This window comes from Aspergillus luchuensis, chromosome 1 (assembly GCF_016861625.1).
Source record: "Aspergillus luchuensis IFO 4308 DNA, chromosome 1, nearly complete sequence".
Lineage (NCBI taxonomy): Eukaryota > Fungi > Ascomycota > Eurotiomycetes > Eurotiales > Aspergillaceae > Aspergillus > Aspergillus luchuensis.
Window position 1 is genome coordinate 1,849,150 of NC_054849.1, and position 23,839 is coordinate 1,872,988.

At 50.5% G+C, this 23,839-nt stretch overlaps 11 protein-coding genes across 11 annotated transcripts; 7 read left to right on the forward strand and 4 right to left on the reverse strand.

Annotated features, from left to right (window-relative positions):
- Positions 1–1,183: 1,183 nt before the first annotated feature.
- On the reverse strand, positions 1,184–2,653 carry AKAW2_10639A (Gfo/Idh/MocA family protein; the record flags this gene model as incomplete). Its single annotated transcript, XM_041689423.1, has 5 exons — positions 1,184–1,448; positions 1,505–1,595; positions 1,657–2,352; positions 2,417–2,579; positions 2,630–2,653. The coding sequence occupies 5 exons, from the start codon at positions 2,651–2,653 to the stop codon at positions 1,184–1,186; spliced, it is 1,239 nt and encodes a 412-aa protein (XP_041537359.1).
- A 658-nt stretch (positions 2,654–3,311) lies between these two features.
- AKAW2_10640S (dihydrodipicolinate synthase family protein) lies at positions 3,312–4,319 on the forward strand (the record flags this gene model as incomplete). The annotated part of the gene is made up of 1 exon (XM_041689435.1): positions 3,312–4,319. One exon carries the CDS (start codon positions 3,312–3,314, stop codon positions 4,317–4,319), a length of 1,008 nt encoding a protein of 335 aa, XP_041537360.1.
- An 802-nt stretch (positions 4,320–5,121) lies between these two features.
- Positions 5,122–7,586, reverse strand: AKAW2_10641A (putative PHD finger domain protein; the record flags this gene model as incomplete). The annotated part of the gene is made up of 2 exons (XM_041689446.1): positions 5,122–5,262; positions 5,310–7,586. 2 exons carry the CDS (start codon positions 7,584–7,586, stop codon positions 5,122–5,124), a joined length of 2,418 nt encoding a protein of 805 aa, XP_041537361.1.
- Positions 7,587–9,658: 2,072 nt separating this feature from the next.
- Positions 9,659–10,623, forward strand: AKAW2_10642S (uncharacterized protein; the record flags this gene model as incomplete). Its single annotated transcript, XM_041689457.1, has 3 exons — positions 9,659–10,030; positions 10,087–10,281; positions 10,333–10,623. The coding sequence occupies 3 exons, from the start codon at positions 9,659–9,661 to the stop codon at positions 10,621–10,623; spliced, it is 858 nt and encodes a 285-aa protein (XP_041537362.1).
- Positions 10,624–11,398: 775 nt separating this feature from the next.
- AKAW2_10643S (uncharacterized protein) lies at positions 11,399–12,970 on the forward strand (the record flags this gene model as incomplete). The annotated part of the gene is made up of 2 exons (XM_041689468.1): positions 11,399–11,793; positions 11,845–12,970. 2 exons carry the CDS (start codon positions 11,399–11,401, stop codon positions 12,968–12,970), a joined length of 1,521 nt encoding a protein of 506 aa, XP_041537363.1.
- Positions 12,971–13,546: 576 nt separating this feature from the next.
- Positions 13,547–14,290, forward strand: AKAW2_10644S (putative transcription regulator PAB1642; the record flags this gene model as incomplete). Its single annotated transcript, XM_041689479.1, has 1 exon — positions 13,547–14,290. The coding sequence occupies one exon, from the start codon at positions 13,547–13,549 to the stop codon at positions 14,288–14,290; it is 744 nt and encodes a 247-aa protein (XP_041537364.1).
- Positions 14,291–15,120: 830 nt separating this feature from the next.
- On the forward strand, positions 15,121–15,834 carry AKAW2_10645S (uncharacterized protein; the record flags this gene model as incomplete). Its single annotated transcript, XM_041689490.1, has 3 exons — positions 15,121–15,159; positions 15,256–15,668; positions 15,813–15,834. 3 exons carry the CDS (start codon positions 15,121–15,123, stop codon positions 15,832–15,834), a joined length of 474 nt encoding a protein of 157 aa, XP_041537365.1.
- A 196-nt stretch (positions 15,835–16,030) lies between these two features.
- Positions 16,031–18,384, reverse strand: ccg9 (putative trehalose synthase (Ccg-9); the record flags this gene model as incomplete). The annotated part of the gene is made up of 6 exons (XM_041689501.1): positions 16,031–16,731; positions 16,800–16,909; positions 16,962–17,426; positions 17,485–17,760; positions 17,811–18,220; positions 18,280–18,384. The coding sequence occupies 6 exons, from the start codon at positions 18,382–18,384 to the stop codon at positions 16,031–16,033; spliced, it is 2,067 nt and encodes a 688-aa protein (XP_041537366.1).
- A 1,285-nt stretch (positions 18,385–19,669) lies between these two features.
- Positions 19,670–20,486, forward strand: ARF6 (ADP-ribosylation factor family protein; the record flags this gene model as incomplete). The annotated part of the gene is made up of 5 exons (XM_041689512.1): positions 19,670–19,763; positions 19,834–19,992; positions 20,064–20,210; positions 20,273–20,385; positions 20,445–20,486. 5 exons carry the CDS (start codon positions 19,670–19,672, stop codon positions 20,484–20,486), a joined length of 555 nt encoding a protein of 184 aa, XP_041537367.1.
- A 1,052-nt stretch (positions 20,487–21,538) lies between these two features.
- AKAW2_10648S (DUF2945 domain-containing protein) lies at positions 21,539–21,935 on the forward strand (the record flags this gene model as incomplete). The annotated part of the gene is made up of 3 exons (XM_041689523.1): positions 21,539–21,587; positions 21,683–21,795; positions 21,867–21,935. 3 exons carry the CDS (start codon positions 21,539–21,541, stop codon positions 21,933–21,935), a joined length of 231 nt encoding a protein of 76 aa, XP_041537368.1.
- Positions 21,936–22,334: 399 nt separating this feature from the next.
- On the reverse strand, positions 22,335–23,669 carry AKAW2_10649A (cobalamin-independent methionine synthase II family protein; the record flags this gene model as incomplete). The annotated part of the gene is made up of 3 exons (XM_041689534.1): positions 22,335–22,906; positions 22,966–23,382; positions 23,450–23,669. The coding sequence occupies 3 exons, from the start codon at positions 23,667–23,669 to the stop codon at positions 22,335–22,337; spliced, it is 1,209 nt and encodes a 402-aa protein (XP_041537369.1).
- Between the last annotated feature and the right edge of the window lie 170 nt (positions 23,670–23,839).

Here is a 23,839-nt window from a genome sequence, read left to right on the forward strand (position 1 = left end):
GAAGGAAAGAAAGTCCTCAGAGAATCGTGTGTAGAAGAAACAACCCAAAAGAATTAAACCCCAAGACCTAGCGACTGCATGAAAAAGAAAAAAAACACAACTACTGCCAACAAATCTAATAAAAAGCTGGAGCATGGGGATCGGGCGAGAGAAAAGGGAGGCCCGCCGCCCGGGCGGTGAGCCTCTTTTGCCCCCCAGCCCGATCAGCCCCGACCCGGTCCAGGCCCTTGATTGGCTCTCTCAGGCTGACTGGTGGCGGGCTACAATTTCTGCTAAGTTTTAAACCATGAAAAGATGTGTGCCGCGGATATTTTTCCTTTGTGATGGCCATTGTTCGCCCCTGTCAATTAGGGCATCCGTAAGGCTCGCATGGCTCGGATGGCAGAATGGGATTGGATTTGATCCCAGGGGTCTGGCATTTAGGTGGATGCCTGATGAAGAGATGTTTGGTGTCCTACATACCATGCACGTCTCAGCGAAGAAATCTTGTTCAGGCATTAACATGTATCTGATCTGTAGTGGGTGGGGAGGAGTCACTCCTGCATCAAGGTATCAATTCCTGTAGGAGATGTTTGAGGTCTAATTCTATGCGTATCCATTTTTCGTCTGTGCATGCCGGGAGTCGAGACGAACCCCTTTGTCTTGTTGTTCCGACTTAGGGATCGACTCCATCTCATCTCCATCTTCTTCCCGCCCCCGTGGGGTTGCCAATCCTTCACGGTCTGGCCCACTTTGTCAGTGCCAGTTGGCCAGGCAGGAATTCGTTGTCAACCACAATGCAATTATGCCTCGTGTGATCGGCAGTTGCTAAATAGACACATTGGAGATTCGAATGCTCTGCTTGTGATTGGGATTTGTGTCAATGATGTACTCACTGAATTAGTGCTTAGTCGTAGCGTAAGTCTGTGCGACTTTCCGGGTCACAGCCTCAATCGCTGCCGCCTGAACAAAGAGAGAATCCTGTAACGGGGGATAATGATCCCCTTCAAACCGGGCTATCCGAAATGTTCAAAGCCCCTTTCTCAAGCCTCAAGGCCAAGGGGTTAGCATAGTTGCCGCAATAAGCTTCCGAGGAACAGTTGTCGCAAACCTGCATGTTCACCGCAACAGATGGACCAGAATCATAAACGTTCATACAGCCATACATAACAGAGTAATTACATACAAGTGTCTCTAAAGGTATCTACTTCAGCTCCCACTTTCCATCCTCAGTCACGATCTCCACCGACCGCTTCTCATCCAAGGAAATGCGTCCTGCATGCAGGATTGCCGTTGTGGCAATCGTGTTCTTCAAAGTCGGGATCGGCCTGGCATCCAGCTGATCAAGCGTCAACCGTCCCTCATTAACAGCTGTGACGGCATCAATGAACTTCTCGAAACTGATGTATCCGTAGCCAGTCTGACCACCGAAGTTACCCTCCTCGTCGGGTGCGTACTTCATATAGAACCTGCGCAACTGTCAGTCAGCACAACAAGCCAGTTAACGCCAAATGTAGAAACTTACGGGTTAATCCAAGACAATCCAGCCTCATCCTCGGCAACATCATAGCCACGTTTAGCCTGATTAACACGAATTTCACCCTTCGATCCCATATCTGCACTTGTTAGCACCGCCCATTCTCCAAGGCTATACACCAACCCCACGGAGCGACTTACAATGGAAGTATTGGTTAGAGTGTACACCGGCCCTCTGTGGCGCGGTCCAACTAGATGTGTAAACACCCGTAGCCATTCTTGACCCATCCTTCTTCTTCCATTCCACGAGCAAAGTAATCGTGTCCTCCGTCTCATGGGCACAGCCCAGCTCGACAGCAGTTCCCGTAGCCGCACTAGCCGTTACCTTCACGGGGACATAGTCCGGCACCATGCTCTCATTAACGTCCACGTGGTGGCTGTTCAAATAATAAGAGATATCCGAGTCCTTGCCAGCCCAAGCCTTGAACGTCTCCAGCTGGCTCTTAGGCTGACTCATGTAGCTGTAAAAGTAGTTGAAGTCGCCGAGCTTGGCAGCCTTAGCACGAGCGTCACTGTAGGCCGGGTCGAAGCGCTTGTGGTGCTCAATGTACACAACTACATTGTGCTTGCGAGACTCAGCGAGCAGGTCGAGGTGGTCGGAGAGGAGCTTGGTCGCAGGCTTGGTGATGAGAACGTGGATCTTGCGCTGAATGGCGTACAAAGCGATGGGATAATGGGTGGGGTCGGGAGTGAAAATGGTGATTGCAGAGCCGGCGGGGAGGGCGTCAATGGCGGCTTTGTAGGCTTCTGGGTCGGAGGTGTTGTCGGCGGGGAAGGAGGTGAAAGAGACATCAAGGCCGTTGTAGACTTCGGAGATATTCTTCTGCAGATGTGCGCCTGGGTTTCTCTCAGTCAGTTTGGCGAATTGCGGAGTACGAAAGGGAACAAAGGTGAGACTTACGGATTCCGGGGAATTTGGATCCAGATACACCCACCATGCTCAAATCGCCGACTTTGCCGCGACGACGCAAGTCGAAGAGCGTCAAGCCCACGACACCCACTTTCTTGTCGGAGGTCGAGGCTGTACCGCCGACGTAGCCGGTCGTGTACTCGCCTGTTCCTACCTGCGTTGTTGGTTAGTGGGGATACGCGTGAAATGGGAGGGATAACTTACCATCAACACAGCTGGGGGAGCCATTGTGATTGCTGTGGTGTGAATTGTCTAAAGATAAGAAAATGTAGGGAAAGAATATGACAAGAAAAGAGAAAATAATTTTGTTGCTCAGTGGGTTGGCGGTCATATAAGAGATCCTGCTGGACCGGGTTTTGCGGGGTCATTAACCGATGGCTGGTTGAGCTATAAGTGGTATGGAATTGCATCAATGGTGGAAGATATACAGGACATGATACAGTCAATCTGATGTCTCTTGTGTCTAACAGTACCTTACGAGCTGCTCTCAATTGATGCTACTATACTGCCCGCTCAAAAACCCCTCTTCACTTAGTACTCATGCAGCCTTGCTGGTACTTTTCTCACTGTATGACAGCTGCTGTCGGCGTTTGATACGGACGAAAGAGGCAAGTTTACTACCGGCTCATGCTTATTGGTGGATAAATTTGTCCGAAACGGTGGAGACGTGGGATGATACCGAAACGGTACGGCAGGGCACGCGGGGTAAACATGAGGGGTGGTCTACTATATAAGTCCATTAAATGATGCGCAACGCCAACTACAGCTTCGCAACACACATATCCCATAAATTGAAAAGTTCTTAGTCACATATACCTTATAGACAAGTCAAGTACATCTGCCACACCCTCTGAACCCAAGTTTACAACTAACAGCGACCTACAGAATGTCTTTTACCCCGCTCCGCCCCGGAGTCTACGCTCCAACCATGACCTTCTTCGACCCCTCAACCGAAGAGCTCGACGTCCCTACCATCCGCAAGCATGCCGTTCGCCTCGCCAAAGCCGGTCTCGTTGGTCTCGTTTGCATGGGCTCCAACGGCGAAGCTGTACACCTCACCCGGGCCGAGCGCAAGACCGTGATCAACGAGACCCGGTCCGCACTCGTTGAAGCCGGCTTCTCCAATGTCCCCGTCATCGCAGGTGCCAGCGAACAATCCATCCGCGGTACCATCGAGCTCTGCAAGGAATCCTACGAGGCCGGAGCCGAGTACGCCCTGATCGTTCCCCCCAGCTACTACCGCTACGCCACCGGCAACGACCAGACCCTCTACGAATTCTTCACCAGCGTCGCCGACGGCTCCCCCATCCCTCTCATCCTCTACAACTACCCCGGTGCCGTGGCAGGAATTGACATGGACTCCGACCTCATCATCCGCATCTCTCAGCACCCCAACATCGTAGGCACAAAGTTCACCTGCGCCAACACGGGCAAGTTGACCCGTGTTGCTTCCGCTCTGCACGCCATTACTCCCTCGTCGCCTTTGGCTCCGGCCCAGCGCAAGTTCCCCAGCACAAAGACAGAGGCGGTCCACCCGTACGTTGCATTCGGAGGTATTGCGGATTTCTCCCTGCAGACGCTGGCGTCCGGAGGTTCCGCGATCCTGGCGGGTGGTGCGAACGTCATCCCCAAGCTGTGTGTGCAGATCTTCAACCTCTGGAGCGCGGGTCGCTTCACAGAGGCCATGGAGGCCCAGGAGCTGTTGAGTAAGGCCGACTGGGTTCTCACTAAGGCGGCTATCCCCGGTACGAAGAGTGCCATTCAGAGCTACTACGGATATGGTGGATTCCCACGTCGGCCGTTGGCTCGCTTGAGTGCCGAGCAGGCGGAGGCAGTGGCAGAGAAGATCAAGGATGCCATGGAGGTTGAGAAGTCGCTGCCGGATATTGCTTAGTCCATTGTATCATATAGATTAACTATGACTTGTGAATAGAAGGATTTCAGAGACGTGTGTGTGTGTATGTGCAGTAAAATTGAAACCAGTGGGGTGTCGGCGTTCGGAGCGAAGTCCGACCTGGGTGGGTTATTGATAGACCGAAGTATGGAACCCCCACGCTACATTCCGGATAAAGACATGCTGGTTGGTGGACAAACAGCACCGATTCGAGGACGGATATTATCTTTGAGAGCCCGGAGCACATCGGCGTGGATAAACCCATACTTTTGCTACCAAGAACTCGCTCCAAGCATGACGCAGCAGCCGATCATCATCTGAAGACATAATCAGATTTAAAAAAAGGCCACATTAGAAATCGCACCAACACAACTCAAAGAGAAACTTGCAGTCAGTAGGGGTGGGGAGGGGAGGTAAGTATAAGGTGGAAGTTTGGATTGAATGGTCTGGCTTAGTACAGTATTTTTATTTGTTACTGAGTTGGTGGTGGTTGTTCTTAATAGGCTGTGAGACGTTTACTATATTGATTTGCTTCACGTGCACGAGTAGAAAAGTTATCAAATGCATTATTCTCTTAGTGTAGCGCCATCACCAGGTTCCGAACTAGCTCTTATGATAAATATAATTAATCAACAAAGGGGGTTTTACTCCATAAAATATTCGCCACGCTGCAATCAAGAGAACAAAGTAGAGAGCAAAATCAAGCCCTATGCAACAATTTGCCCAAGCGCCTAATCGTGGTCTCATGAATATCCACCACCCATTCGAAATCGGAGAGTTGTCCAGTCAGTATGGTATAGCTTCATCTCCGCGGATTGTTTTTCACTATTCCATCTGCGCCCTTGTTGAACTTTACCCGACAATCCGGACAGTACCATTTGGCCGTACGACTTGGCACCTCGGACAGCCCGACACAGTCAAGATGAAACCATTCTCGGTCACACTACTCATGTTAGCGGCGCCATCAAAGTAGAATTATAGAACACATACCTCTTGATTTTCACAGCAGATCATCGTCCCGAAACTCACGTCTCCACACAGACAATACCGTGGTTCGTTCGGGTCGATCTCTTCGAGGACTCCATCCTCGTCGATTCGAATGTCCTCGCGTGCCAGAGTACCATCTTTTAGGCCAACCTCACGCGTCCCAATCCGCTTCTTGCCGGGCTTCGCTTTGCGGCGACCGTAGCTAACCGCTGCACCACCATCTTGACCTGAAGACACAGGACCGGGTGCGGGGCGCTTACGCCTGCGATTGGGAGCACTCACACTGGCAGCTCGAGCAGTTTCTGGCACAGGAGTCTTCCGAGCAGGTGTGGCGCTTTTCTGACGTAGTTCGCGCTTGGTAGAAGGCGCAACGGCGCTGGCATTGGTGGTTGGTTCTAATGATAAAGCAGCCGAGCGGCGAGATGGGGGTCGGGTAACCGGGGGGGTTGGCGTAGCCGCTTTTGCGGCTGTGATCGTGGGTTGTGCGATGGCGCGCTTGGGTCCAATTGGAGACGGCGGTAAGGAAGGCTTCTGCGACTCGGAGGTTTCTACAGCTGTAGGAGCTGGTGCTGCAGTTGTAGGTGCTTCTTCAGGGATGACGATGTTTGGATCAACGGGTGTGGGGGATCCTTTGCTAGTTCGGCGGCGTTTAGTCGCGCTTCGCAGCGAAGGACGGGTTTCAATTTCCACAGGCGCAGTAGGAGCAGCGGAGACAGCGGGGGCAGTAGGAACAGGGGAAGTAGCGGAGGTAGCAGTAGGAGGAACAGAGGGTGTAGAAGCAGAAGGACCGTCGGGTGCGGAGGGTTCAACATTGGAGGTACCATCAGACGTGGAGGGAGCAGCAGAAGCAGATGGGGCAGAAGATGTGGAGGGGACGGGAGCTGAAGGAATGGGGGGAACCTCTGGGGGTGTCACCTCTTCGAGTTTCCTCTTTTTCCCTGCACGAGTGGGCTTGCTCACAGCTGGGACTTCTGGAACACTGGCTGTGGGTAAATTACTGGGAGCCACTGCTGGCTGCACTCCATCCTTGGCTGTTTGTTCTTGTGCTGCAGCGGCGGCGGCGGCTGCGGCTGCGGCTGCCGCCTGCTCTCGGGCCTGGTTCTCCCGTTTAAGCTTCTTGGCCTCGTTCAGCTTCATACCACGGTTGCTAAGCTTGGTCTCGAACGTGCCCTCGGTATCGCCGGTAGCCTCGCTGCGTTTGGTCAGCTTGCCCGGAACGTACGTGTTCATTATGTCGTCACAGTCCAAGAATTCAGCACCAGTGGCCTCGGCCTGCGCTTTCGCTGCCCGGTAAGCCTCCCAGCCACGGCCGCGCAAGGCCAGCTCGCGATGAATCATGACCTCGCTGGGCTGCCAAACGGCATTCTTCTTCATCTTCTTCCGCAGTTTTGTCATTTCCCACTCAGTCAAACGTAACCATGGCATGTCCTCACTTCCAGGTTTGGCGTCGTCAGGAGGTGGCTTAAGCATCGCTAACGCATTGCTAGTCGATATTGCTGGAGCAGAAGGGCCTTGAGCACCGGTCGAAGCCAATCCAGAAGTCCGCGATCGCCGACGGCCCTTCTCCTTCTTGGCGGGCGCTGCTGCCGGCTCCGGAGGTGACTCTGAGGGTGTTACTTTGCTATCCGGCTCCACATCAGAATGCTCTGTGCTGGCAATAGGCGAATCGGGGTGCAAATCGGCCAGATGCTCGGCAGAGATGAGAGATCGACGTGTGCGCGACTTCTGCACAGTTGTCGCGCGAGCAGTATCGTGGCCATCCAGGCGCAACGTGATGCGCGTCGTGGTGGGCGGGCCAGAAACTTCCTCTGTTTTCTTGGTCGAGCGGCTTCTTTTGGTTGATGTGACGGGCGGCGCGGGAGGAGGAGTGGGTTCGCGCGACGCGGGCTTGGGGAGAGCTTCGAGCTTTTGTTTGATGCTGTCTAGCCGATTGAAGTGGCGATCAATGACATCGTATAGACGGCAAGCCTCCGCATATGCCGATTCACGGGCGTTGATGGCGCGATCAAGTTGTTCGGAGATATCTTTGCGCAGAGCACGCGCGTCGGGACGCACGTCCGAGGGGAGGGTGGGCAGCTGGCCATAAGCCTTGGTGAGATCATGGACGCCCTGTGTAGCTTCCAAGTAGCGTTCGTCGAGGCCGCGAATGAGAATGAGGGAGCGAATAAGGTCAGCGGGGAGGTATTCAGTGTAGTCAATGTAGTCGGTGACGGTGGCCTGGGCGTCGGGATCAAAGGGGCCGTCGAGAATTAGCCCACCGGCGTCGTGATAGTCCGCCATGCCATCCAACAGGTAGACGGAAAGGGTATACGAATGCGAAGGGGCAATAGATGGAGCGATTGAGTGAGCGACAGAGGGAGCGTTGAAGGAATAGGCGGATAAATGGTCAGAGATGGGCGGGCACCATGGGGGTGGGTGCGGCCAGGAAGAGGGACTGGTCCGCACTTTTACATGGAGGGAGCTTGACAGACCAGAGCCTGCAAGCTAAGGTGAAGATAAGTTAGAGACAAGAGGGGAGCTAGGAGGGAAAGTTCAACCGAAGGACGAGGTGAGGAGGTAAGGGAGAATGAGAAGCAATAGAAGTATGCCAATGACGGAGACTGAAGTGGAGGAGCACCGCTGGAATCAGTTGGAGATGTTGGCCTGTTCCGGGCCTTCGATTCCCTCCGGCTGGAACCACCGCGGGTCGCGCCCGGGAATATAGTTGATCCGAGGTTGACAGGTCAGGCACAGGCACAGGCAAAGTATGCTGCCGTCTCATGTCGGAAAATCCACTATTTTTCCAGCACAATATCTGGAATACATTGATGGAATTTGCCGGCGATGCTCAAATTTACACGCTAGTGCAATGATGATAGACTATTGAGCCTGCTATGAATCACAAGCTTTCACAGCGCACTATGCTCTCCCCTTTGCTGCGCGGTTTATGACTTGCATACGGGTCTCAGGCACAAAGATGCAATGGATCTAGAAAAATTTGAATACTAGCCACCCAGTTTGATCCTACGAATACGGAGGCTTGAAGCAAGAATATTGAGATGCGCTTCGAGAGTGGTATAACCTTAGCTGCTAAGAGCGCGAGCCACATACCACTTGAGGTACACATTCATTCAAACATCAACGTGAGAAACGCAGTCTTCGGGTTTGCTATACGAAATCCAAGGTTTGAACGACTCTCTGGCTCATTTGTTTCATTGAATATGAGGACAACGGATAGAAAATGCTTCAACCTCACTGGAGGTTCTCAAGATGGTTGGACAGCACATGGTAGCACCAATGAACAGATACTCCCTGAGCGCATACTCTGTTTTGCTGGTATGAGATTGGCTTGGTAGGAAGTCTTCAGTTTGGAAGAAAGTTTTTGGCCACATCTAAAATGTGCAGCCACACATATCTATGTTAGTGGTGATGCCAGGCGGTTGGACCCGCGCAGGAACAGAGAGCACCCCTAATAGTGGATTTGTGATCAACTTCAATCCGCCTGCCGTTCGTAGGCAACACAAGGCCCCACATATCAAAAGACCCTGGATCCCCGACTCGGTACCGACTATCTATGCTTTACGGCACAGCCTATTCTAAACTTATTCGTAAGGATCAAAAGGCAGAAAACTTTGTAGCCTATAGACCCATTTACATAAAGGATTGAGGATTCAAAATGAGTGCGAGCGTGGACCTACCGGCTTGATATGCAAAATCGATCAAATTTAATGGCCAGTCAAACACGCAGCTGGTTGGAGGGAATCAATGCTTTACGGTCGCTGTTTCTTCAGCTACTAAGTATTCGGCCAAAATGTACCAACTTATGTATGCCTAGTCTTTAAAATTTTTGTCACTCTGTGGATACCTCTAGAATGTTGATTGGGCAAGAAGTGAGACATCCGGAGTGGCTACCTGAATTTTGGAAGATGCGACAAGGGTCCACCAATTGTGAGTGAACGGATTGACTATCTATCGTAAATTTCGACAATAGTTTGTGGATTTAAGCTACCCTAGCTCAATAGCTCAATCCTTCGCCGCATGTTCTTGGGATACTAAAAGCTGCCGATACCAAGCTTGCAACGGTGCATTGATTAGAGTACATACCGAAGCCTGGAACAGCAGAGTTGCGATTAGCCCCGTGGCGCCATGTACTGGCCAACTTCGCAGAACGAAAAATGGTTCTGCGGCATATTGTTCGTGCAAGGACTGCTTGTTATCGTGCTGAACATGTGAGTTCAAATATTGTTAACATATCATCCCTTCCCCAGTAATTAAACCACACTCCAGATACAACCTCGTTCAGTGGCAATCATGGGTCAATCCCAATTCAGGTCGCCATATCATATCAGGTCCCCATCAACATAGCACTCATCATGTTCGCTGTCGTTTACGAAATATTCCTCGGTCTTGACATGGTACATCATAAGAATATCATCTTGCTTCTAGCCCTTTGCATTAGCAATGGATGTGTACTCGCCTATTCTGTGATGCAGTACATATCTATTCATATGACCACCTTGACTATTGGAGAAGACCGCGACTATTACAATCAACCACTGGTGGACATATCCAGAGATTTGTGGAAAGAAATCCAGCCTGCTGAGCTTCTGGTTCCCATCACTGTCGGTATCGCGACACTCCTCATGTGGCCGATCGCGTATTGGGTTCACAGAGAATTTTCTTGGGCTATATACCAGTATGTTCAGGGGAGCCTTCAGAGTCGAAAACAATATAGAGGATATGAGGTACTTGAGGTCCTGCAGAACTAAATTTATTGGGAACTTGTGATTAACTCTGACAGGCATATCTCGTTCTAATAAAATTCGACTTCTTTTTCCTGGTGGGCTTTATCATTCAGTATGACCTCATTGGTGTCCACTTTGAGGAGCCTGAGTACTCCCTGACCTTAGCACTCATTCCAGCCGCACTGCTGGTGATGACTATGGGCACATATTTTGTCCGACGTGAATACAGAGTCCCCACAGCTATTATTGCAGTTAGTCATGGAACATCAAAGTTACAACGTCCAAATGGCTAACTTGAATAGGTCTGTCGCCTAGGCATTGCGGCCTACCTACTGAGTCGGATCATTGTTCTATGTGGAAAGTCTTTACGCGCCCGTACACCAGGGAAGGATATGATGCTGCTGTTTGGCATTGTATCATTTGTGCTCTCCTGCCTCATCATTGTATGCACGATATATTGCATACTGAACTTTGAACATGGTCTCAAGTCAGTGTTTGCCCGGAAGGAACAAGTCGCTCGGAGGTCTTTCGTGTTCCAGGAGCTTCCAAGTCACACGAACAGTACTCGACAGTCTAGACTCTCCCTTGACTAACCTGTATATTATATAACCTGGATTTGAGTAATTATTATAACCAAAATTTTCCTTACTGTGTACGAGTGCGAACATTGGGTATGTATGCTCAGGAAACAACTTCATTTGCTGCGATCTTTGGCCATTGATTGGCAGCAGTTGTGATGACAATCTTGACTCAATCAATGAACGAATAGAGCATTCCCTCAGCCCAGCATAATTTCCTTGAAACACTTAATAGCAGCAGTGATATAGAGCGATTTGTCATGACTATGAATGGCCCATAGAAAGGTCATGACAACTGAGTGAAGTGCGCTTCTGTAGGCCAACGCTCCGAAACAATGCCATGTCCAACTGAAATGTTTGTCATTCACTGGGTAATATGTCGCAACTACTAGTACTAATACTTCTAGGATGACCTCGTTGACTGTTGCTTCTCCGAACAATTGAAATCGCCGGGAGGCTGATCTCGGTAAACGACCCTCATTTAGTGTCGCATTAAGACGCCAACTACGTCAACACAATAACTTCTACATAGACCACTGGAAATGTCCATTCACGTGAATTCCTTATTCAATCATCTAATTTGCGTGGTGAAGTCGTATGAAAGATGAATTCTTCATGCCTGCCACTTTAGGCTGCATGGCTCATGGCGGAGACTACCGTTTGCACGCGTTTGCCAACGCACTGTTTCTTAAATACCTCTTCTCTCTTCCTCGCTCGCTCCCGATCTTCCCCATCGACACCTTCCTAGCTAACAAAATCAAATATCGATTTCGTCACTAGCATTTACGCAATGGGTCCCGAAGAACGTCTCAAGCTGCTTTTTGCGCAGGATGAAGACCTCCTGAAGTTGGACACCGGCCGCCGTCCTGCAAACGAAGTTCGGCCCGATGATAACATTGTAGGCCCTCAGGCAGAGCTTACTGAGAACCCGGAAAACAGGCCGTCAGCAACAACTACCCAGCAGACAAGTCAACCCACTCAGATTGTGTCTCTTGAACTCCCTTCTCCACCCGAGCTCCCTACCCCAGTCCCGGCAGATGAACACGAATTCCCCACCAACGGCCAATTTAGCCCCCTTTTGGCTATTGCCAAATACCCCTACAGACATCTGAAAGGATCCTTGAGCCAAGACGTTTCCAGCCGCTTCTTTGACGCGGGTAAATTCTGGAATCGCTCGTGGGATATGTAAGTCGCTCAAATCCATTGCTTTGTACAACTAGATCTGATAAGTGCCAGTTATTTTGTCCACGCACCAGCGTCTCTCGGATCTAGATTCGTGCTTCTTACTCCTACCAATAAAGTTGACTCCTTTTTGGAAGAGATAAATCGTGCTCTGAAGTGTGAGTTGTCGCTGCCAACAGACATGTCCGCCGGGCTGGTCTTGTCTTTCAAAGATGGGTATCCTCAGCCTGTCTACCTCGGCCGCAGCACCACGCGTGAGACTAAGGAGCAGCTCGAGTTACAAATTCCTACTCCATCATCGGAGCACAACCGTCCTTCTGGAGATACGGATGAGGAATACGCTGCTTTCGAGACCATGATGGAAGCCGCTATCGAGGCCACCCGCAACAAAAAGAAATCTTCCAAGCAGAAACAGTTGATGCGTACGATGAAAGAGCTTGATATGCAGCAGATGGTTCGGCGGATGCAGTGCTACTTTGGTTTGCGTTCCATGGATGACATTGAAGGGACAGCAGATATGGTTGACTGGGACACCCCGGGTACAGTGCCCACGGTGCAGCCGCTAGATGCTACTAAGGCAGTACCGTATCCATTCTGGAGAGAGCCCGTATTTATCAGCATCGACGTAGAGTCGAATGAGCGCTGCCATAGCCAGGTGACTGAGGTCGGAGTGTCAGTGTTGGACATGCAGAGTCTGGTGGGAATACCGCCGGGCGTGAACGGCGACCAGTGGCGGAGCCGTATCCAGTCCCGGCATCTGCGAGTGAGAGAATACGGCCATATCGTGAATCATGAGTTTGTGTCGGGCTGTCCTGGCATGTTTCAATTTGGAGAGAGCGAATGGGTGCTGCAACGAGATCTGGTGGACGTAGTGCGATCAAGTCTGCGCTTGGACGATGCAATGAATCGTCGGCTCGTACTGGTTGGCCATAACCTTTCAGCAGATGTCAAGTATCTCAAGCAAGTTGGGGTTGACGTGGGAGGGTTTCGTGACCAGATCGACACAGCGCAGATGTTCCGTAAGCTGCGGAAGGAAGACTCGGTACGGTCGCTGGGAGGCGTGCTGGCGAAACTGGACATAAGGGGCTGGTACTTGCACAATGCCGGGAATGATGCGCGGTACACTATGGAGGCTCTCGTCGCCAGCTTTATGGGAGCGGGTGAGGAAATTTCGACATGAGGGCTTGTACATGCATTGTTAGCCTCTCGTCCTCTCCAGAAATTTCTGTCCAATATGAGATTACCGGACATCATCTCTTACCTTCTCTAGTGTTCATACTTATCATGAGGAATTATCGACTGCCTGACGACGAAATCTGTAGAATAAGGCATCTGAATAATCCAGAAATGTGTGCTAGTTTCGGTGGGTTCATCAGATATGCCGCATAGGATACGGTGAATGATAATAGTTCGTACTCTCTAACCATCCTTAGCGACCCATAAAGATAATCTACCGCAGTATAGTACTTCGAAGATAGTCTCTAGATACAACAAACCTACTTGAGGTGACCCCACATAACAAGAATAAGACAAGCTCCCGTGGTAAACATTACATGCTGTTCCTGACCCTTCCTGAAGAAACCAACCCTAATCTAATCCCTGCCGCCGATCTCTCCCCTCCACAAGCCCCATACTTACCCCACCCACATCATCATCACCATCATCTTTCCGCAAACCCCTCCTCACAACAAACAACAATTCTTCTACAACTTCCACTTTTACCACCGACCACCTCACAACCACACTCACAACCAAAATGACCTCCCTAACAACCCACCTCCTCAACCTCAACCCCTCCGCCCTCCACACCTCAACCACCCACCCCTTCCTCCACTCCGCCGGCACCTCCACCCTCCCCAAAGCCACCCTCTCAGCCTGGCTCTCACAAGACCGTCTCTACGCGCAATCCTACGTCCGCTTCATCGGTCTCCTCCTCTCGAAAATCCGTCTTCCTTACACCACCACTGCCAGCAGCCCCGGCCCCCTCGAATCCCGCATCCTCTCCCTCCTCACCTCCGCCCTCCTCAACATCCAACGCGAACTCACCTTCTTCGAGACCGTCGCCGCCGAATACAATCTCGACCTGCAAGTACCCCCATCGGGCGCGACCACCTTCGGCCCTAGCGAAGCGACGCACGCATACACAGATTTGTTCCTTTCCTCGGGCTCGAGCGGCGTGACGTTGTTGGAGGGGTTGGTGGTGTTGTGGGCTACGGAAGTGTGTTATTATAAGGCGTGGGGATATGCGAGGGGGATTATGGAGAAGGAAAATAAGGGTGGAGAGGGAAGTAATGACGCGGATGGCGGTGCGTTGAGAGTGCAGTTTATTCCTAATTGGACGAGTGAGGAGTTTGGACGCTTTGTGGATGAGATTGCGGGGTTGGTGGATGAGGTTGCTGCGGGTGTTGCGGGTAGTGAGAGGGAGGAGTTGCTGGGGAGGTGTGAGCGGTGGTGGAGGCAGGTTGTTTGGCTGGAGGGGATGTTTTGGCCGGAGGTTTGAGGATCGGAATTGGTTCTATGGAAGGTATAAGGTGTATGGTCGAAAAAAAAAAAAAAAAAAAAGGTGTGTCGGGGTTATATGAGCTTGGAATCCGATGTGGATGGATGGATATACTGGATGATAGGATTGATTACTGTAAAAATATGCTATATGGGATCACGATACAGTGACTGAAGGCCGTTTGATCTCGATATGAGTCTCAGTGGGGTTCAGTATCCTCGACATACTGTGCACTCATCGAGTTTGATGATCCCAGTACCATCGGTCCCCGACTTTGAGAGGCAACATTAATGAAGGGAGGTGTGGGCCGCATCGAGGATGTTCGATGGGTGTCGATACCTTTTCCATATACAGCCCACCTTTTGGAGCCGCTAGCATATCATACTAATAAAATCTACAAAATTATCAATTCCTTGTTTTAGTAAGTAGCCCCGGTCAATATGGACGGCCATATTGTGGCTCCAAATTAGCCTCCATATCGGGAAAACAGTGGATCAAGACCCTCTAACTAGATCTACTTTACAAGTACTGCTTCATTTGCTCTACCATGATAAGATTAAGATCTACAAAGCCAAAACAATGTATCCCAATATCGCAAATGCATACTGCATAGAGCGAGCTCTTTGACAAGCATATTATTGTACTGTACGAAGCAATCAAACGCAGTGGGTCCGACTCACCGCCCACCACCAAGTGAAACTGCCGACAGTAATTCCACTCACCGCATCCAAGATCACCTCCCAAGCAATGCGATAACAGCATCATCCCCCTTCACCATCAACTCAATTCCTCTCAATCTACAACATAAAAAACCAACCTAGAACATCAAAATGCCCCCTAAAGCGCCCAAGGGTGAATACATCGAAACAGTACGCCCCATCCCCTCCCCCTTCCCCTTTACCCCAACAACAACAACCAACCAAACAAACCATTCCCCAATACTAACCCACCCTCCACCACCTCAGGATACAGGCAACAAAATCTCCCGCCGGTCCTTAATCCACGGAACCCAACACATCATCCTCGGCGGCAAGACAGTAATTCAAGCGGACGCCGTCATCCGAGGCGACCTCTACCGCTCCTCATCCTCATCCACATCCACATCCACATCCTCCGACCCCGCCGGCGGCGGCGGCAGTGCACCAAACAGCCCCTCCGTGGCCATTACAATAGGCCGATACAGTTACATCTCGCGACAAGCGATCCTGCGACCGCCGTCGCGACTACACCGGGGTGTGTATTCGTTCTATCCGCTCAAGATCGGGGATCATGTGTTTGTGGGCGAGCGGGCGGTAGTGGAGGCGGCGACGGTGGGGAATCATGTGCATATTGGGAAGGATGCGGTGGTGGGGAGTATGGCTATCTTGAAGGATTTCGTGTATGTGTTGGATGGGGCGGTGGTGCCGGGGGGCATGGTGGTGCCGAGTTGGTGTGTTGTTGGGGGTGCGCCGGCGAGGATTGTGGGTGAGGTTGGGGAGGGGTATGGGGTTGAGGGGGCCGAGGGGGGGTTGGCGAGGGAGAGGTATAGGTTGGTTGGGAGGTGATTGCTTAATTTTTGAAAGTGTCATTGATGATGGTTATGATTGGTTTGTGTTCGGGTTTACTGTTTTAGTACTATACCCCCTTGGTCTAGTTTATTTTATTTTATTTATGAACTCTGTGCGCGCGCGATATATCGAAAAAGAACAACAATCTAGATACATAGTTCATATTGTCTGGCTCGTTGGTCGTTGGCCAGACTTACAGTGAGATCCGTCTAAGCCGACTCTCTTTGCTGGTGTATTCTAGGCCTGCTTCGGTGCGCGCCATGTCGTTGATCCACTGCTTGTGCGGTTTGACTTCCTCCTTTTTGGAGAGCTTGGATGACAGGTACAGCCAGTTCAGGGCGTTTCCGACTGTGCTGACCTCGTCGCAGACGTTCTCAAGCGCAAATTTCTTGGTCCGCTCGTATAGATCGTCGTCAGTGCACAATTCGAATAGGTGTTGTGCAACTGCATCTGTGTCGCCGACTTCCACAAGGAAACCGTTCTTCTTATCTGCCACTTGCAGTGGGATTCCGCCAGCCTTGGTTGCGATCACTGGGGTACCCTTGTGGATTGCCTCGGATACCTTGACTTCGAACCCTTCACGTGTGGACAGCTGCAGAGCGACCTTGGCCTTGGAAAGGAGTGCGTTAAGCACCTGATCCGAAGGTCCAAGTCGGACAACGCAGATCTTGTCAGATAGGTCTGGGAGATCTTTCTCAATGTGAGCTAGCACGGAATCGTAGATCACAGTGCCATCTGGGTCGTCAACGGAGCCGTGCCCACAAATAAGCAGTTTGGGCGGCGTTCTGTCGGGTAGAGATGAGGTGAACCGTCTATGGAACTTCGCGTATGAATCTACAACGTCAAAGATACCCTTGGAAGGGTCGAATCGGGCAATTTGAACAATGTACTCGTCTGCTAAGTGGTTAGCGCTCTCGCAATAACAGAAGCACATGCATGTGTGACTTTAGAATCGACCTCACCATGTGGATAGTTTAGCGTCATCATTCCTGAATTTCTGCAAACAGAATTGAAGACACGGCCGTAATAGGCGACATCCTCTTCACGCATGTTTTTATTAAGACCATCCAACCTAACTCGGAATGTCAGCTGGATATATCATGCAGATATCTCTTGGAACTAACCAATCAGTTGAAGCAGGCATATAGCCCACCATCTCGTCTGGAACATCTTTCGGCACGAAGATGCTCACAGGATGACTGATAAACAGATCTGCCTGCTGCACCTGTTTCCAGATCCACGACCAGGTGTCTGCCTGTGGGGAGCCAGGTTGGTCGATCAAGTCACTGCGGATTTGGATATGGCTTCGGAAAATGACCGGTCGGTTAGGTGCTAGCTTCTTCGCAATGGGAATCAATGCGGGCATTTGCGGATCGTCGATGATGATAACGTCGGCTCCTCCCTCCTCAGGAGGCCGCAGAGGACCGCCGGGTGAGAGCCAGTATCGTTTCGCGTTCTCGTTGATCCAATCAATAACCTTATCCCAGTCCTCATTGCTCAGGCGCTCATCTGGAGCAGCAACGCCTTGCAGGATATTATGGTTGTTCTTGGTTATGCGAAAAACTCCAGGCCGCGGTTTGGGGACATACCTAATTTGAGGATCTATTAGATACTCGATATCAAACGCTATATGGATGAAAGACTTACCACTTGATGTCAGTTCCCAACGAGTAGGAGAATCTGGCGAGGGCGTGTCTCATGAGAGCTACTCCTCCGCCCTGAGGAGTGGCACTAAAGAAGGCAATCTTTGTGCCTCTGTTCTTGAGATCGTCGGCATAGTAATTAACTGCATCCCAGGTCCTCTGTGTGACTGTCTTCTGGAAGTCCTCAAGGTTTGTAAGGCGCACATGGAAGGCAGTGTCAACTTCAACTAATCCCAAGAAACCGACTTGCAACAACGGAATGTTTTCAGGGCCAAACAACCTTGAGTGCTGTAAGCACATGCACACTGCTTTAAGCTGGGCAAGACATACCTGACACACTTGCGTCCCATGGACTCGGCCTGTTCGTCGATGCTCTTAAGCTCCCAGCCAGTAGACTTCCGGACAGGATGATCAACGTAGTGATCAACTCCGATATTACTCTCCTCGGGCAGAACCAAGGGAATCACATCCAGCTCCGACCAGAGACGTGAGCATAGGGTGGAGCATTTCCGAGCCACTGAAGTTGGCATTGCCAGCCCGATAAACTTCTCCAGGCGTTCGTCACTATACTCCCGCAACTGGTTCAGCACATAGTCGGTAATTTCAGCACAGACGGTCCGGCCACCCTGTGGAACGATGTCCTTCTGATGGAAATCGAGAAGATAGGTAGTATCGCGAATCGCAAGGGCTACAGTGACTCCATCGTCATCGAACAGTACTGAGAGACCAGCATAGATAGTCTAATGGAATGCCATCGGTTAGAGATGTCATGGGGTGTTCAGGCAAAAGAGAACTTTACCTTTGATGGAGGAGCTTCCCAGGAGTTCCTATCAAACTGATGCGAGAGCTGCAGCTGATGAAAGGATGAACGGCGCTGGAACGGCTGGATACCGTCAGTGGTCATGTCGGCAATGATGATTGAGAACTATAGATCGAGTACAGTGTCTAGGGGATTCAATAATGTGATTAGACTGCTACTCAAGAATTTGAGAAAAAAGGAACTGTTTCCTATGAATCTCAATGAAGGGACTTCAGGTTCGGTCGCCGGTCCGGGGTTTGTCAGACCATGGGTGGTGGTGGGATGACTTCACCAGTCCATGGCGTGTGCTACCACTTCGCCATGACGTATTGCAAACAGCATACGATTTACTCCGGCGGCAGTGAGAATCCGCCTTTTTGACAAGGATCATTGAAGAATAATTGGCCATGAAGAACTGCATGTGGATCAGGAGATGTTTGGTAGCTTGTAGGTTCCTTTCTCCCAAATCATATCAAGGTACCACGAGGCATAACCATCACCACTCGATATGGATGGTGTTGATCGTCGGGAGCGGGGACTTCCGATAGGTACTACACAAGATAGCGAGTGCGCTAAGTCTGCAGAACGTACTTCTGCTTGGTTGTGACTTGTGAGATCAAGGCTAAGTTCATGGCACAGGCCACGCTAAGGATAAAAAAAGTCCGTCGCCAAGGAGTCGGACGACTTGCTTCTATTGAACAATGATAATTTGACTGCTAGGCGCATCTACAATATATCGCAAAAGTTCCTCTTGATCGGGAATAACTGGGTCCGAGTGGAGTCCTCCATTAGTAGTTCTGCTACAGGCAGGTGCTTGTGTGTGCCTGAGGATATGCTGCAAATACTGAAACCACCGATTGCTTGGCGCGGGGCGCTTAGTCATGGACAGCCCCTTTTACGGAGCGCTCGAGCAGACGAGCGGGAGAGCGAGAGAGAGAGAGAGGCGCTCCTCGTGTGGATCGTGAACCCTGAAATTCTTATTGCTGCTGTTCGATCAATCGTTGTGCAATTTGACTTTCGACCCTGTTGGACCGACACTCTCTTCTCTCTGCTTCAACGTGCGTCGTTATCGCCCCTTCTTTACATAAGGTAAGTTCCATATGTCTTGTTTACCTTGCGTCTGCGAACGCATGGTCCATTATGGAGACGTCGCCCTGTTGACGCGGACCGCTAGCACGGGGTAATTGACCTTACGTTTAGTTTTCGTTGTCCTCTTTCTCCCACGGCCCCCTACTCGACCAATCGGTCCACCATCTAGAATCCCGATTCCTCACTGCAATTGTATTGCATCGGAGACGCTCTCTGGCGCTCGTTGAATCTCCGCAGGCTCAGTCGCTCCTTTATCCTATCAACAGTCGGCGGTCTTCAGGAGACGCCTCCTTTAGTCACAATGGGTGGTCAAGTGTCCAAGATTATGGGGAAGATTTTCGGTACGAAGGAGATGCGGATTTTGATGCTGGGTTTGGATGCTGCTGGAAAGACCAGTAAGTTTGCTCCTCGACTCTGCGTCGACTCATTGACCATGGCTATGTGGAAACTAACACAGTGCGTTAGCAATCCTCTACAAATTGAAGCTCACCAATCAGGACGTCACCACTATCCCTACCGTCGGTTTTAACGTTGAAAGCGTCACCTACAAGAATGTCAAGTTCAATGTTTGGGATGTTGGTGGACAGGACAAGATCAGACCCCTCTGGAGACACTACTACTCTGGTAAGTTTTCACTTGTCGCGTGTTTTCAGCGGTTCGTGGGGCAGTTGGCTGACATTGGGTGAACTCTTCAGGCACACAAGGATTGATTTTCGTCGTGGACTCCAGCGACACTGCTCGTTTGGAGGAAGCTCGCTCCGAACTTCACAAGATTATCAACGATCGCGAAATGAAGGATGCTCTTCTGCTGGTCTTTGCTAACAAGCAGGATGTTCAAGGCCGTAAGTTCCCGCATTGTTATGGTGGGAAACGACGTCGCGACTGACCAGGATTCTTCTTGCAGACATGAGCCCCGAGGAAGTTACTCAAGCGCTACAGCTCACCAAGTTGAAGGATAAGCTGTGGTACGTTGCTCCAAGTGTCGCAACGGAGGGAACTGGTATCTTTGAGGGCCTGGTAAGTTTAAAAGCCCCCTCATCGGCAATGCTCAGCCATCTAACGCTCAACTTTCTCAGGCATGGCTCTCCAACAACGTCAAGACGCAACCTCAGAAATAAAACAGCCGCCGGCCACCACCTGAGCCGCAAAACTTGGAGGCCATCTGCACGGCCTCTCGTGTACAACAGTTTCCTTTGTACCAACTGAACCATCAGAACACCTCTCGTTTCACGTTCGATTTGATGACAGAAGACGCAGCATTTGGATCCTGTGTTTGCAATATTTTCTTTCACGCGCACGCCGTTCCGCTTTTCCTTTCTCCTTTATTTTCATGATATCCCCACTGTTTCGATGCGGGTCATTTCGAATACCGTCTCTTAATACTATTTTCCTATTTTCCTTTCTCTGTTGTCTGCTTTTCTTCGCCGCCCCCCCTTCTCGTGTGTAGAAACATTCAAAATAGAAGGAACTTGGACCAGCACATACCTGCATACATATACTCCCTTTAATGTTTCATTTTATTCTTTTTCCTCGCATTTATCTATTTATTTATATCCCAGTTGTATTTTCCCCGGCTCGGTTGTTGATAATATTCTTTAGATACTACCAAACCCCAAAAAATCCACACTTTATGAATAAACGATGAAACAAAAAAAAAGGAACCCAAACCAAAACAAACAAACAAAGATCATATGTTCCACCAACGTCATTGACTCATGACAACCCCGTAACCATAATCTCCTAAGGCCTCGGAAAATCCTCCTCCAGACACATGGAACGGAAAGCTCGTCCCACCAGTCACACACTCCTCCCGGCCATCGGATATATTATATATAAGCAAAACCCAATCTTGCATAAATCAATTAGATAGAAGTAGGGGATGTTGATGTATTGGTAAATAAGCTCCGAGCACATGCACAACTCTCGACTTACCCGCCCTATCCATGGGTAATAAAATGTGGCTGGCTCCCAAGTTCGTCGTCAGATAGCATCAATCTGACACCAGTGGCTCTGGGAAGGAAAAGTTAAACTTGTACTTAAATACAAGACACAACACCAACGTAGTTGTTTTGCTAGATAGATGGTTACTTATATGTTATCTGCACCAAACACACATACATATACACTACAAGACTACCACAAAGCTTTCTTGATTATACTTAACTTGAGAATGCCCGACTACGCAACAGGTGATACGGTTCGCTATAAGCCTATTGGCGGTGAGTTACTATACCCTCCCTCTCGTCCCTGTCCGCTCATTTGGGTAGTTTTGAGAGAAAGTAAAGGAAATGACGAGGGTGTATTCGATACGCAGGACCTGATTCCAAGACCGCCGAAGCAATCGGCATCATCCGGGACGTCCGCACGCATTCTGGTACCATGACGGGGCGGAAGATCGAAGCGTCGGATGAGATGCCGCGGTATGAGGTGCGTGTATAGTGATACAGATGGATGTGGTATGGTAAGCAGTAATGCTGATCAATGGGTCGGGGTGGTAGATCGAGAACGCTCATACACATAAACGAGCGGCGATCAAGGAGAGTAGTATTCTTGGACCGGCGGAGTGAAAGGCACCATGACGTTATCTAGTGATGCGCGGGGGCAGTCCTTGTTTAGGGGTAGTAGTTTATATTTTATAATGTTTTCAAAGGTAAACGGCAAGATGAGAGATAGTTAATGGTTGATAACAAAGTGATCTGCCTTTATTAGCTTCTTGGGTGGGACGTCGTGCTTGCAGTAACTCCAAGGTACTCAGTTTGTCGAACTACATAACGGCACATGTGTCCAGGTGTATGGTATTTGAGAGAAAGTGAAAAAAACAATCGTGCATTTTTCTAAAACTATACATCCGATCCATATGTTAAATAACTGGTATCCTATACGCTAAAGTCGTCACATTCATTCATACTCCCTTTCGTTGTTGAATCGACAGGAGTTTGTGTCGCGGCCATTCACGACGGGTATATTTACAGCTGGCCGGGCCAGATATCGTTGGCGATCTCGCGCACAAGCTTCAGCTTGGCGATCATGCCATCGCGGTCAATGGCGTTACCCTCACGGTGACTGGCAAAGCCACACTGGGGGCTGACGCCGACCTGGTTGAGGGCTTCCTCAAGAGAGATGTTGTTGCCCTCAGCGATGAACTTGGCAGCGTCATAGACACGCTTCTTCATCTCCTCCTTGTCCTCGAGGGCAGCGAACTTGCTGGTAACGACACCCAGGATGACGTTCTTGTGGGTAGGGAGCTCCTTCAGGGGCTCGAAGCCACCAGCACGAGGGGTGTCATACTCGAGGTAGTAGGTGTCAACGTTGAGCTCCTTGAAGAGCTTGGTGGCAATGCGGTCGTAGCCACCCTCGGAGAAGTGACGGCTGCCAACGAAGTTACCACGGCAAAGGTGCACACCGATGTGCATATCGGCAGGGCGCTTAGAAATGCTGTCGTTGTACAGCTTAATGTACTGCTCGAAGGTCTCATCCGCGGAGCGAACGTTCAGAGGGTCCTCCTTCCAGCCAGCAAGCATCTTCTCAGAGCAGAAGTCTGCAGTTTGAGTCAGCGTGTTATCCTCGTGGATAGATATACAGACATGATGGACTCACAAGCAAGGTTGGGGTCGTCGAACTGGACGTTCCTGCAGCCAACATCATACAGCTCCTGCAGCTCAGCCTGAACCGCCTTGGCGATGTCACCGAAGTACTCCTCGTCGGAGCTGTACACCTCCTTGGGGTAAGCCTTGCCCTCCTTGTACCGCAAGTGGTACCAGTTAGGAGCAGCAAGGGTGATCTTAAGGTTCTTGACCTCCTCGGGAGGAACAACGCTGGCCAGGTACTTGAACTCCTTGGTGTAAGTGCTGCCGACGTGCTTGATCTTGCCGGTGCAGATAACGGTCTCACCAGGCTTGTGACCAGCCTCGAGGAACGCAGCAACATCGGGGGCGTAGGGGCGGAAGACATCAGCATCGACATCACTGACCTCCTCGAATCCCTCAAGTCCAGGGAAGAAGGAACCCCAGAACACTGTCGCGGTCAACATGTCAGCAATGAGTCCCTATGATTAGGCGCGATGTATGAGGGCCTAGCTTACTGTGACGGCGGTACTCTCCGTCGGAGATGGCGGCATAACCCAACTTCTTCTGGGTCTCCGCGACCTCCTTCACATCCTTGTTCTCGATAGCATCGAGCTGAGCCTCAGAAACCTCGCCATTCTCGAAAGCGGTCTTGGTCTTGAGGAGCTCCTCCGTCCGGAGGAGAGAGCCGAGGTGCTCAGCGCGGAAAGGAGGGTTACGGTGGAGTTGAGGGGCCATGATGATTGAAAGTGCTTGAGTGTGCTGTCCAGAAATCAGTTAGAGAATCCAGTAGCAACCAACTTTTCATGGGTTCACGCAAGAAACATACCTGGTCTGGTGACAGAATGGAGAGAAGAAGACAACAGCCGACTCGAGTCAAGAAGAAGGAAGAAATGGGGGGCAAGAGA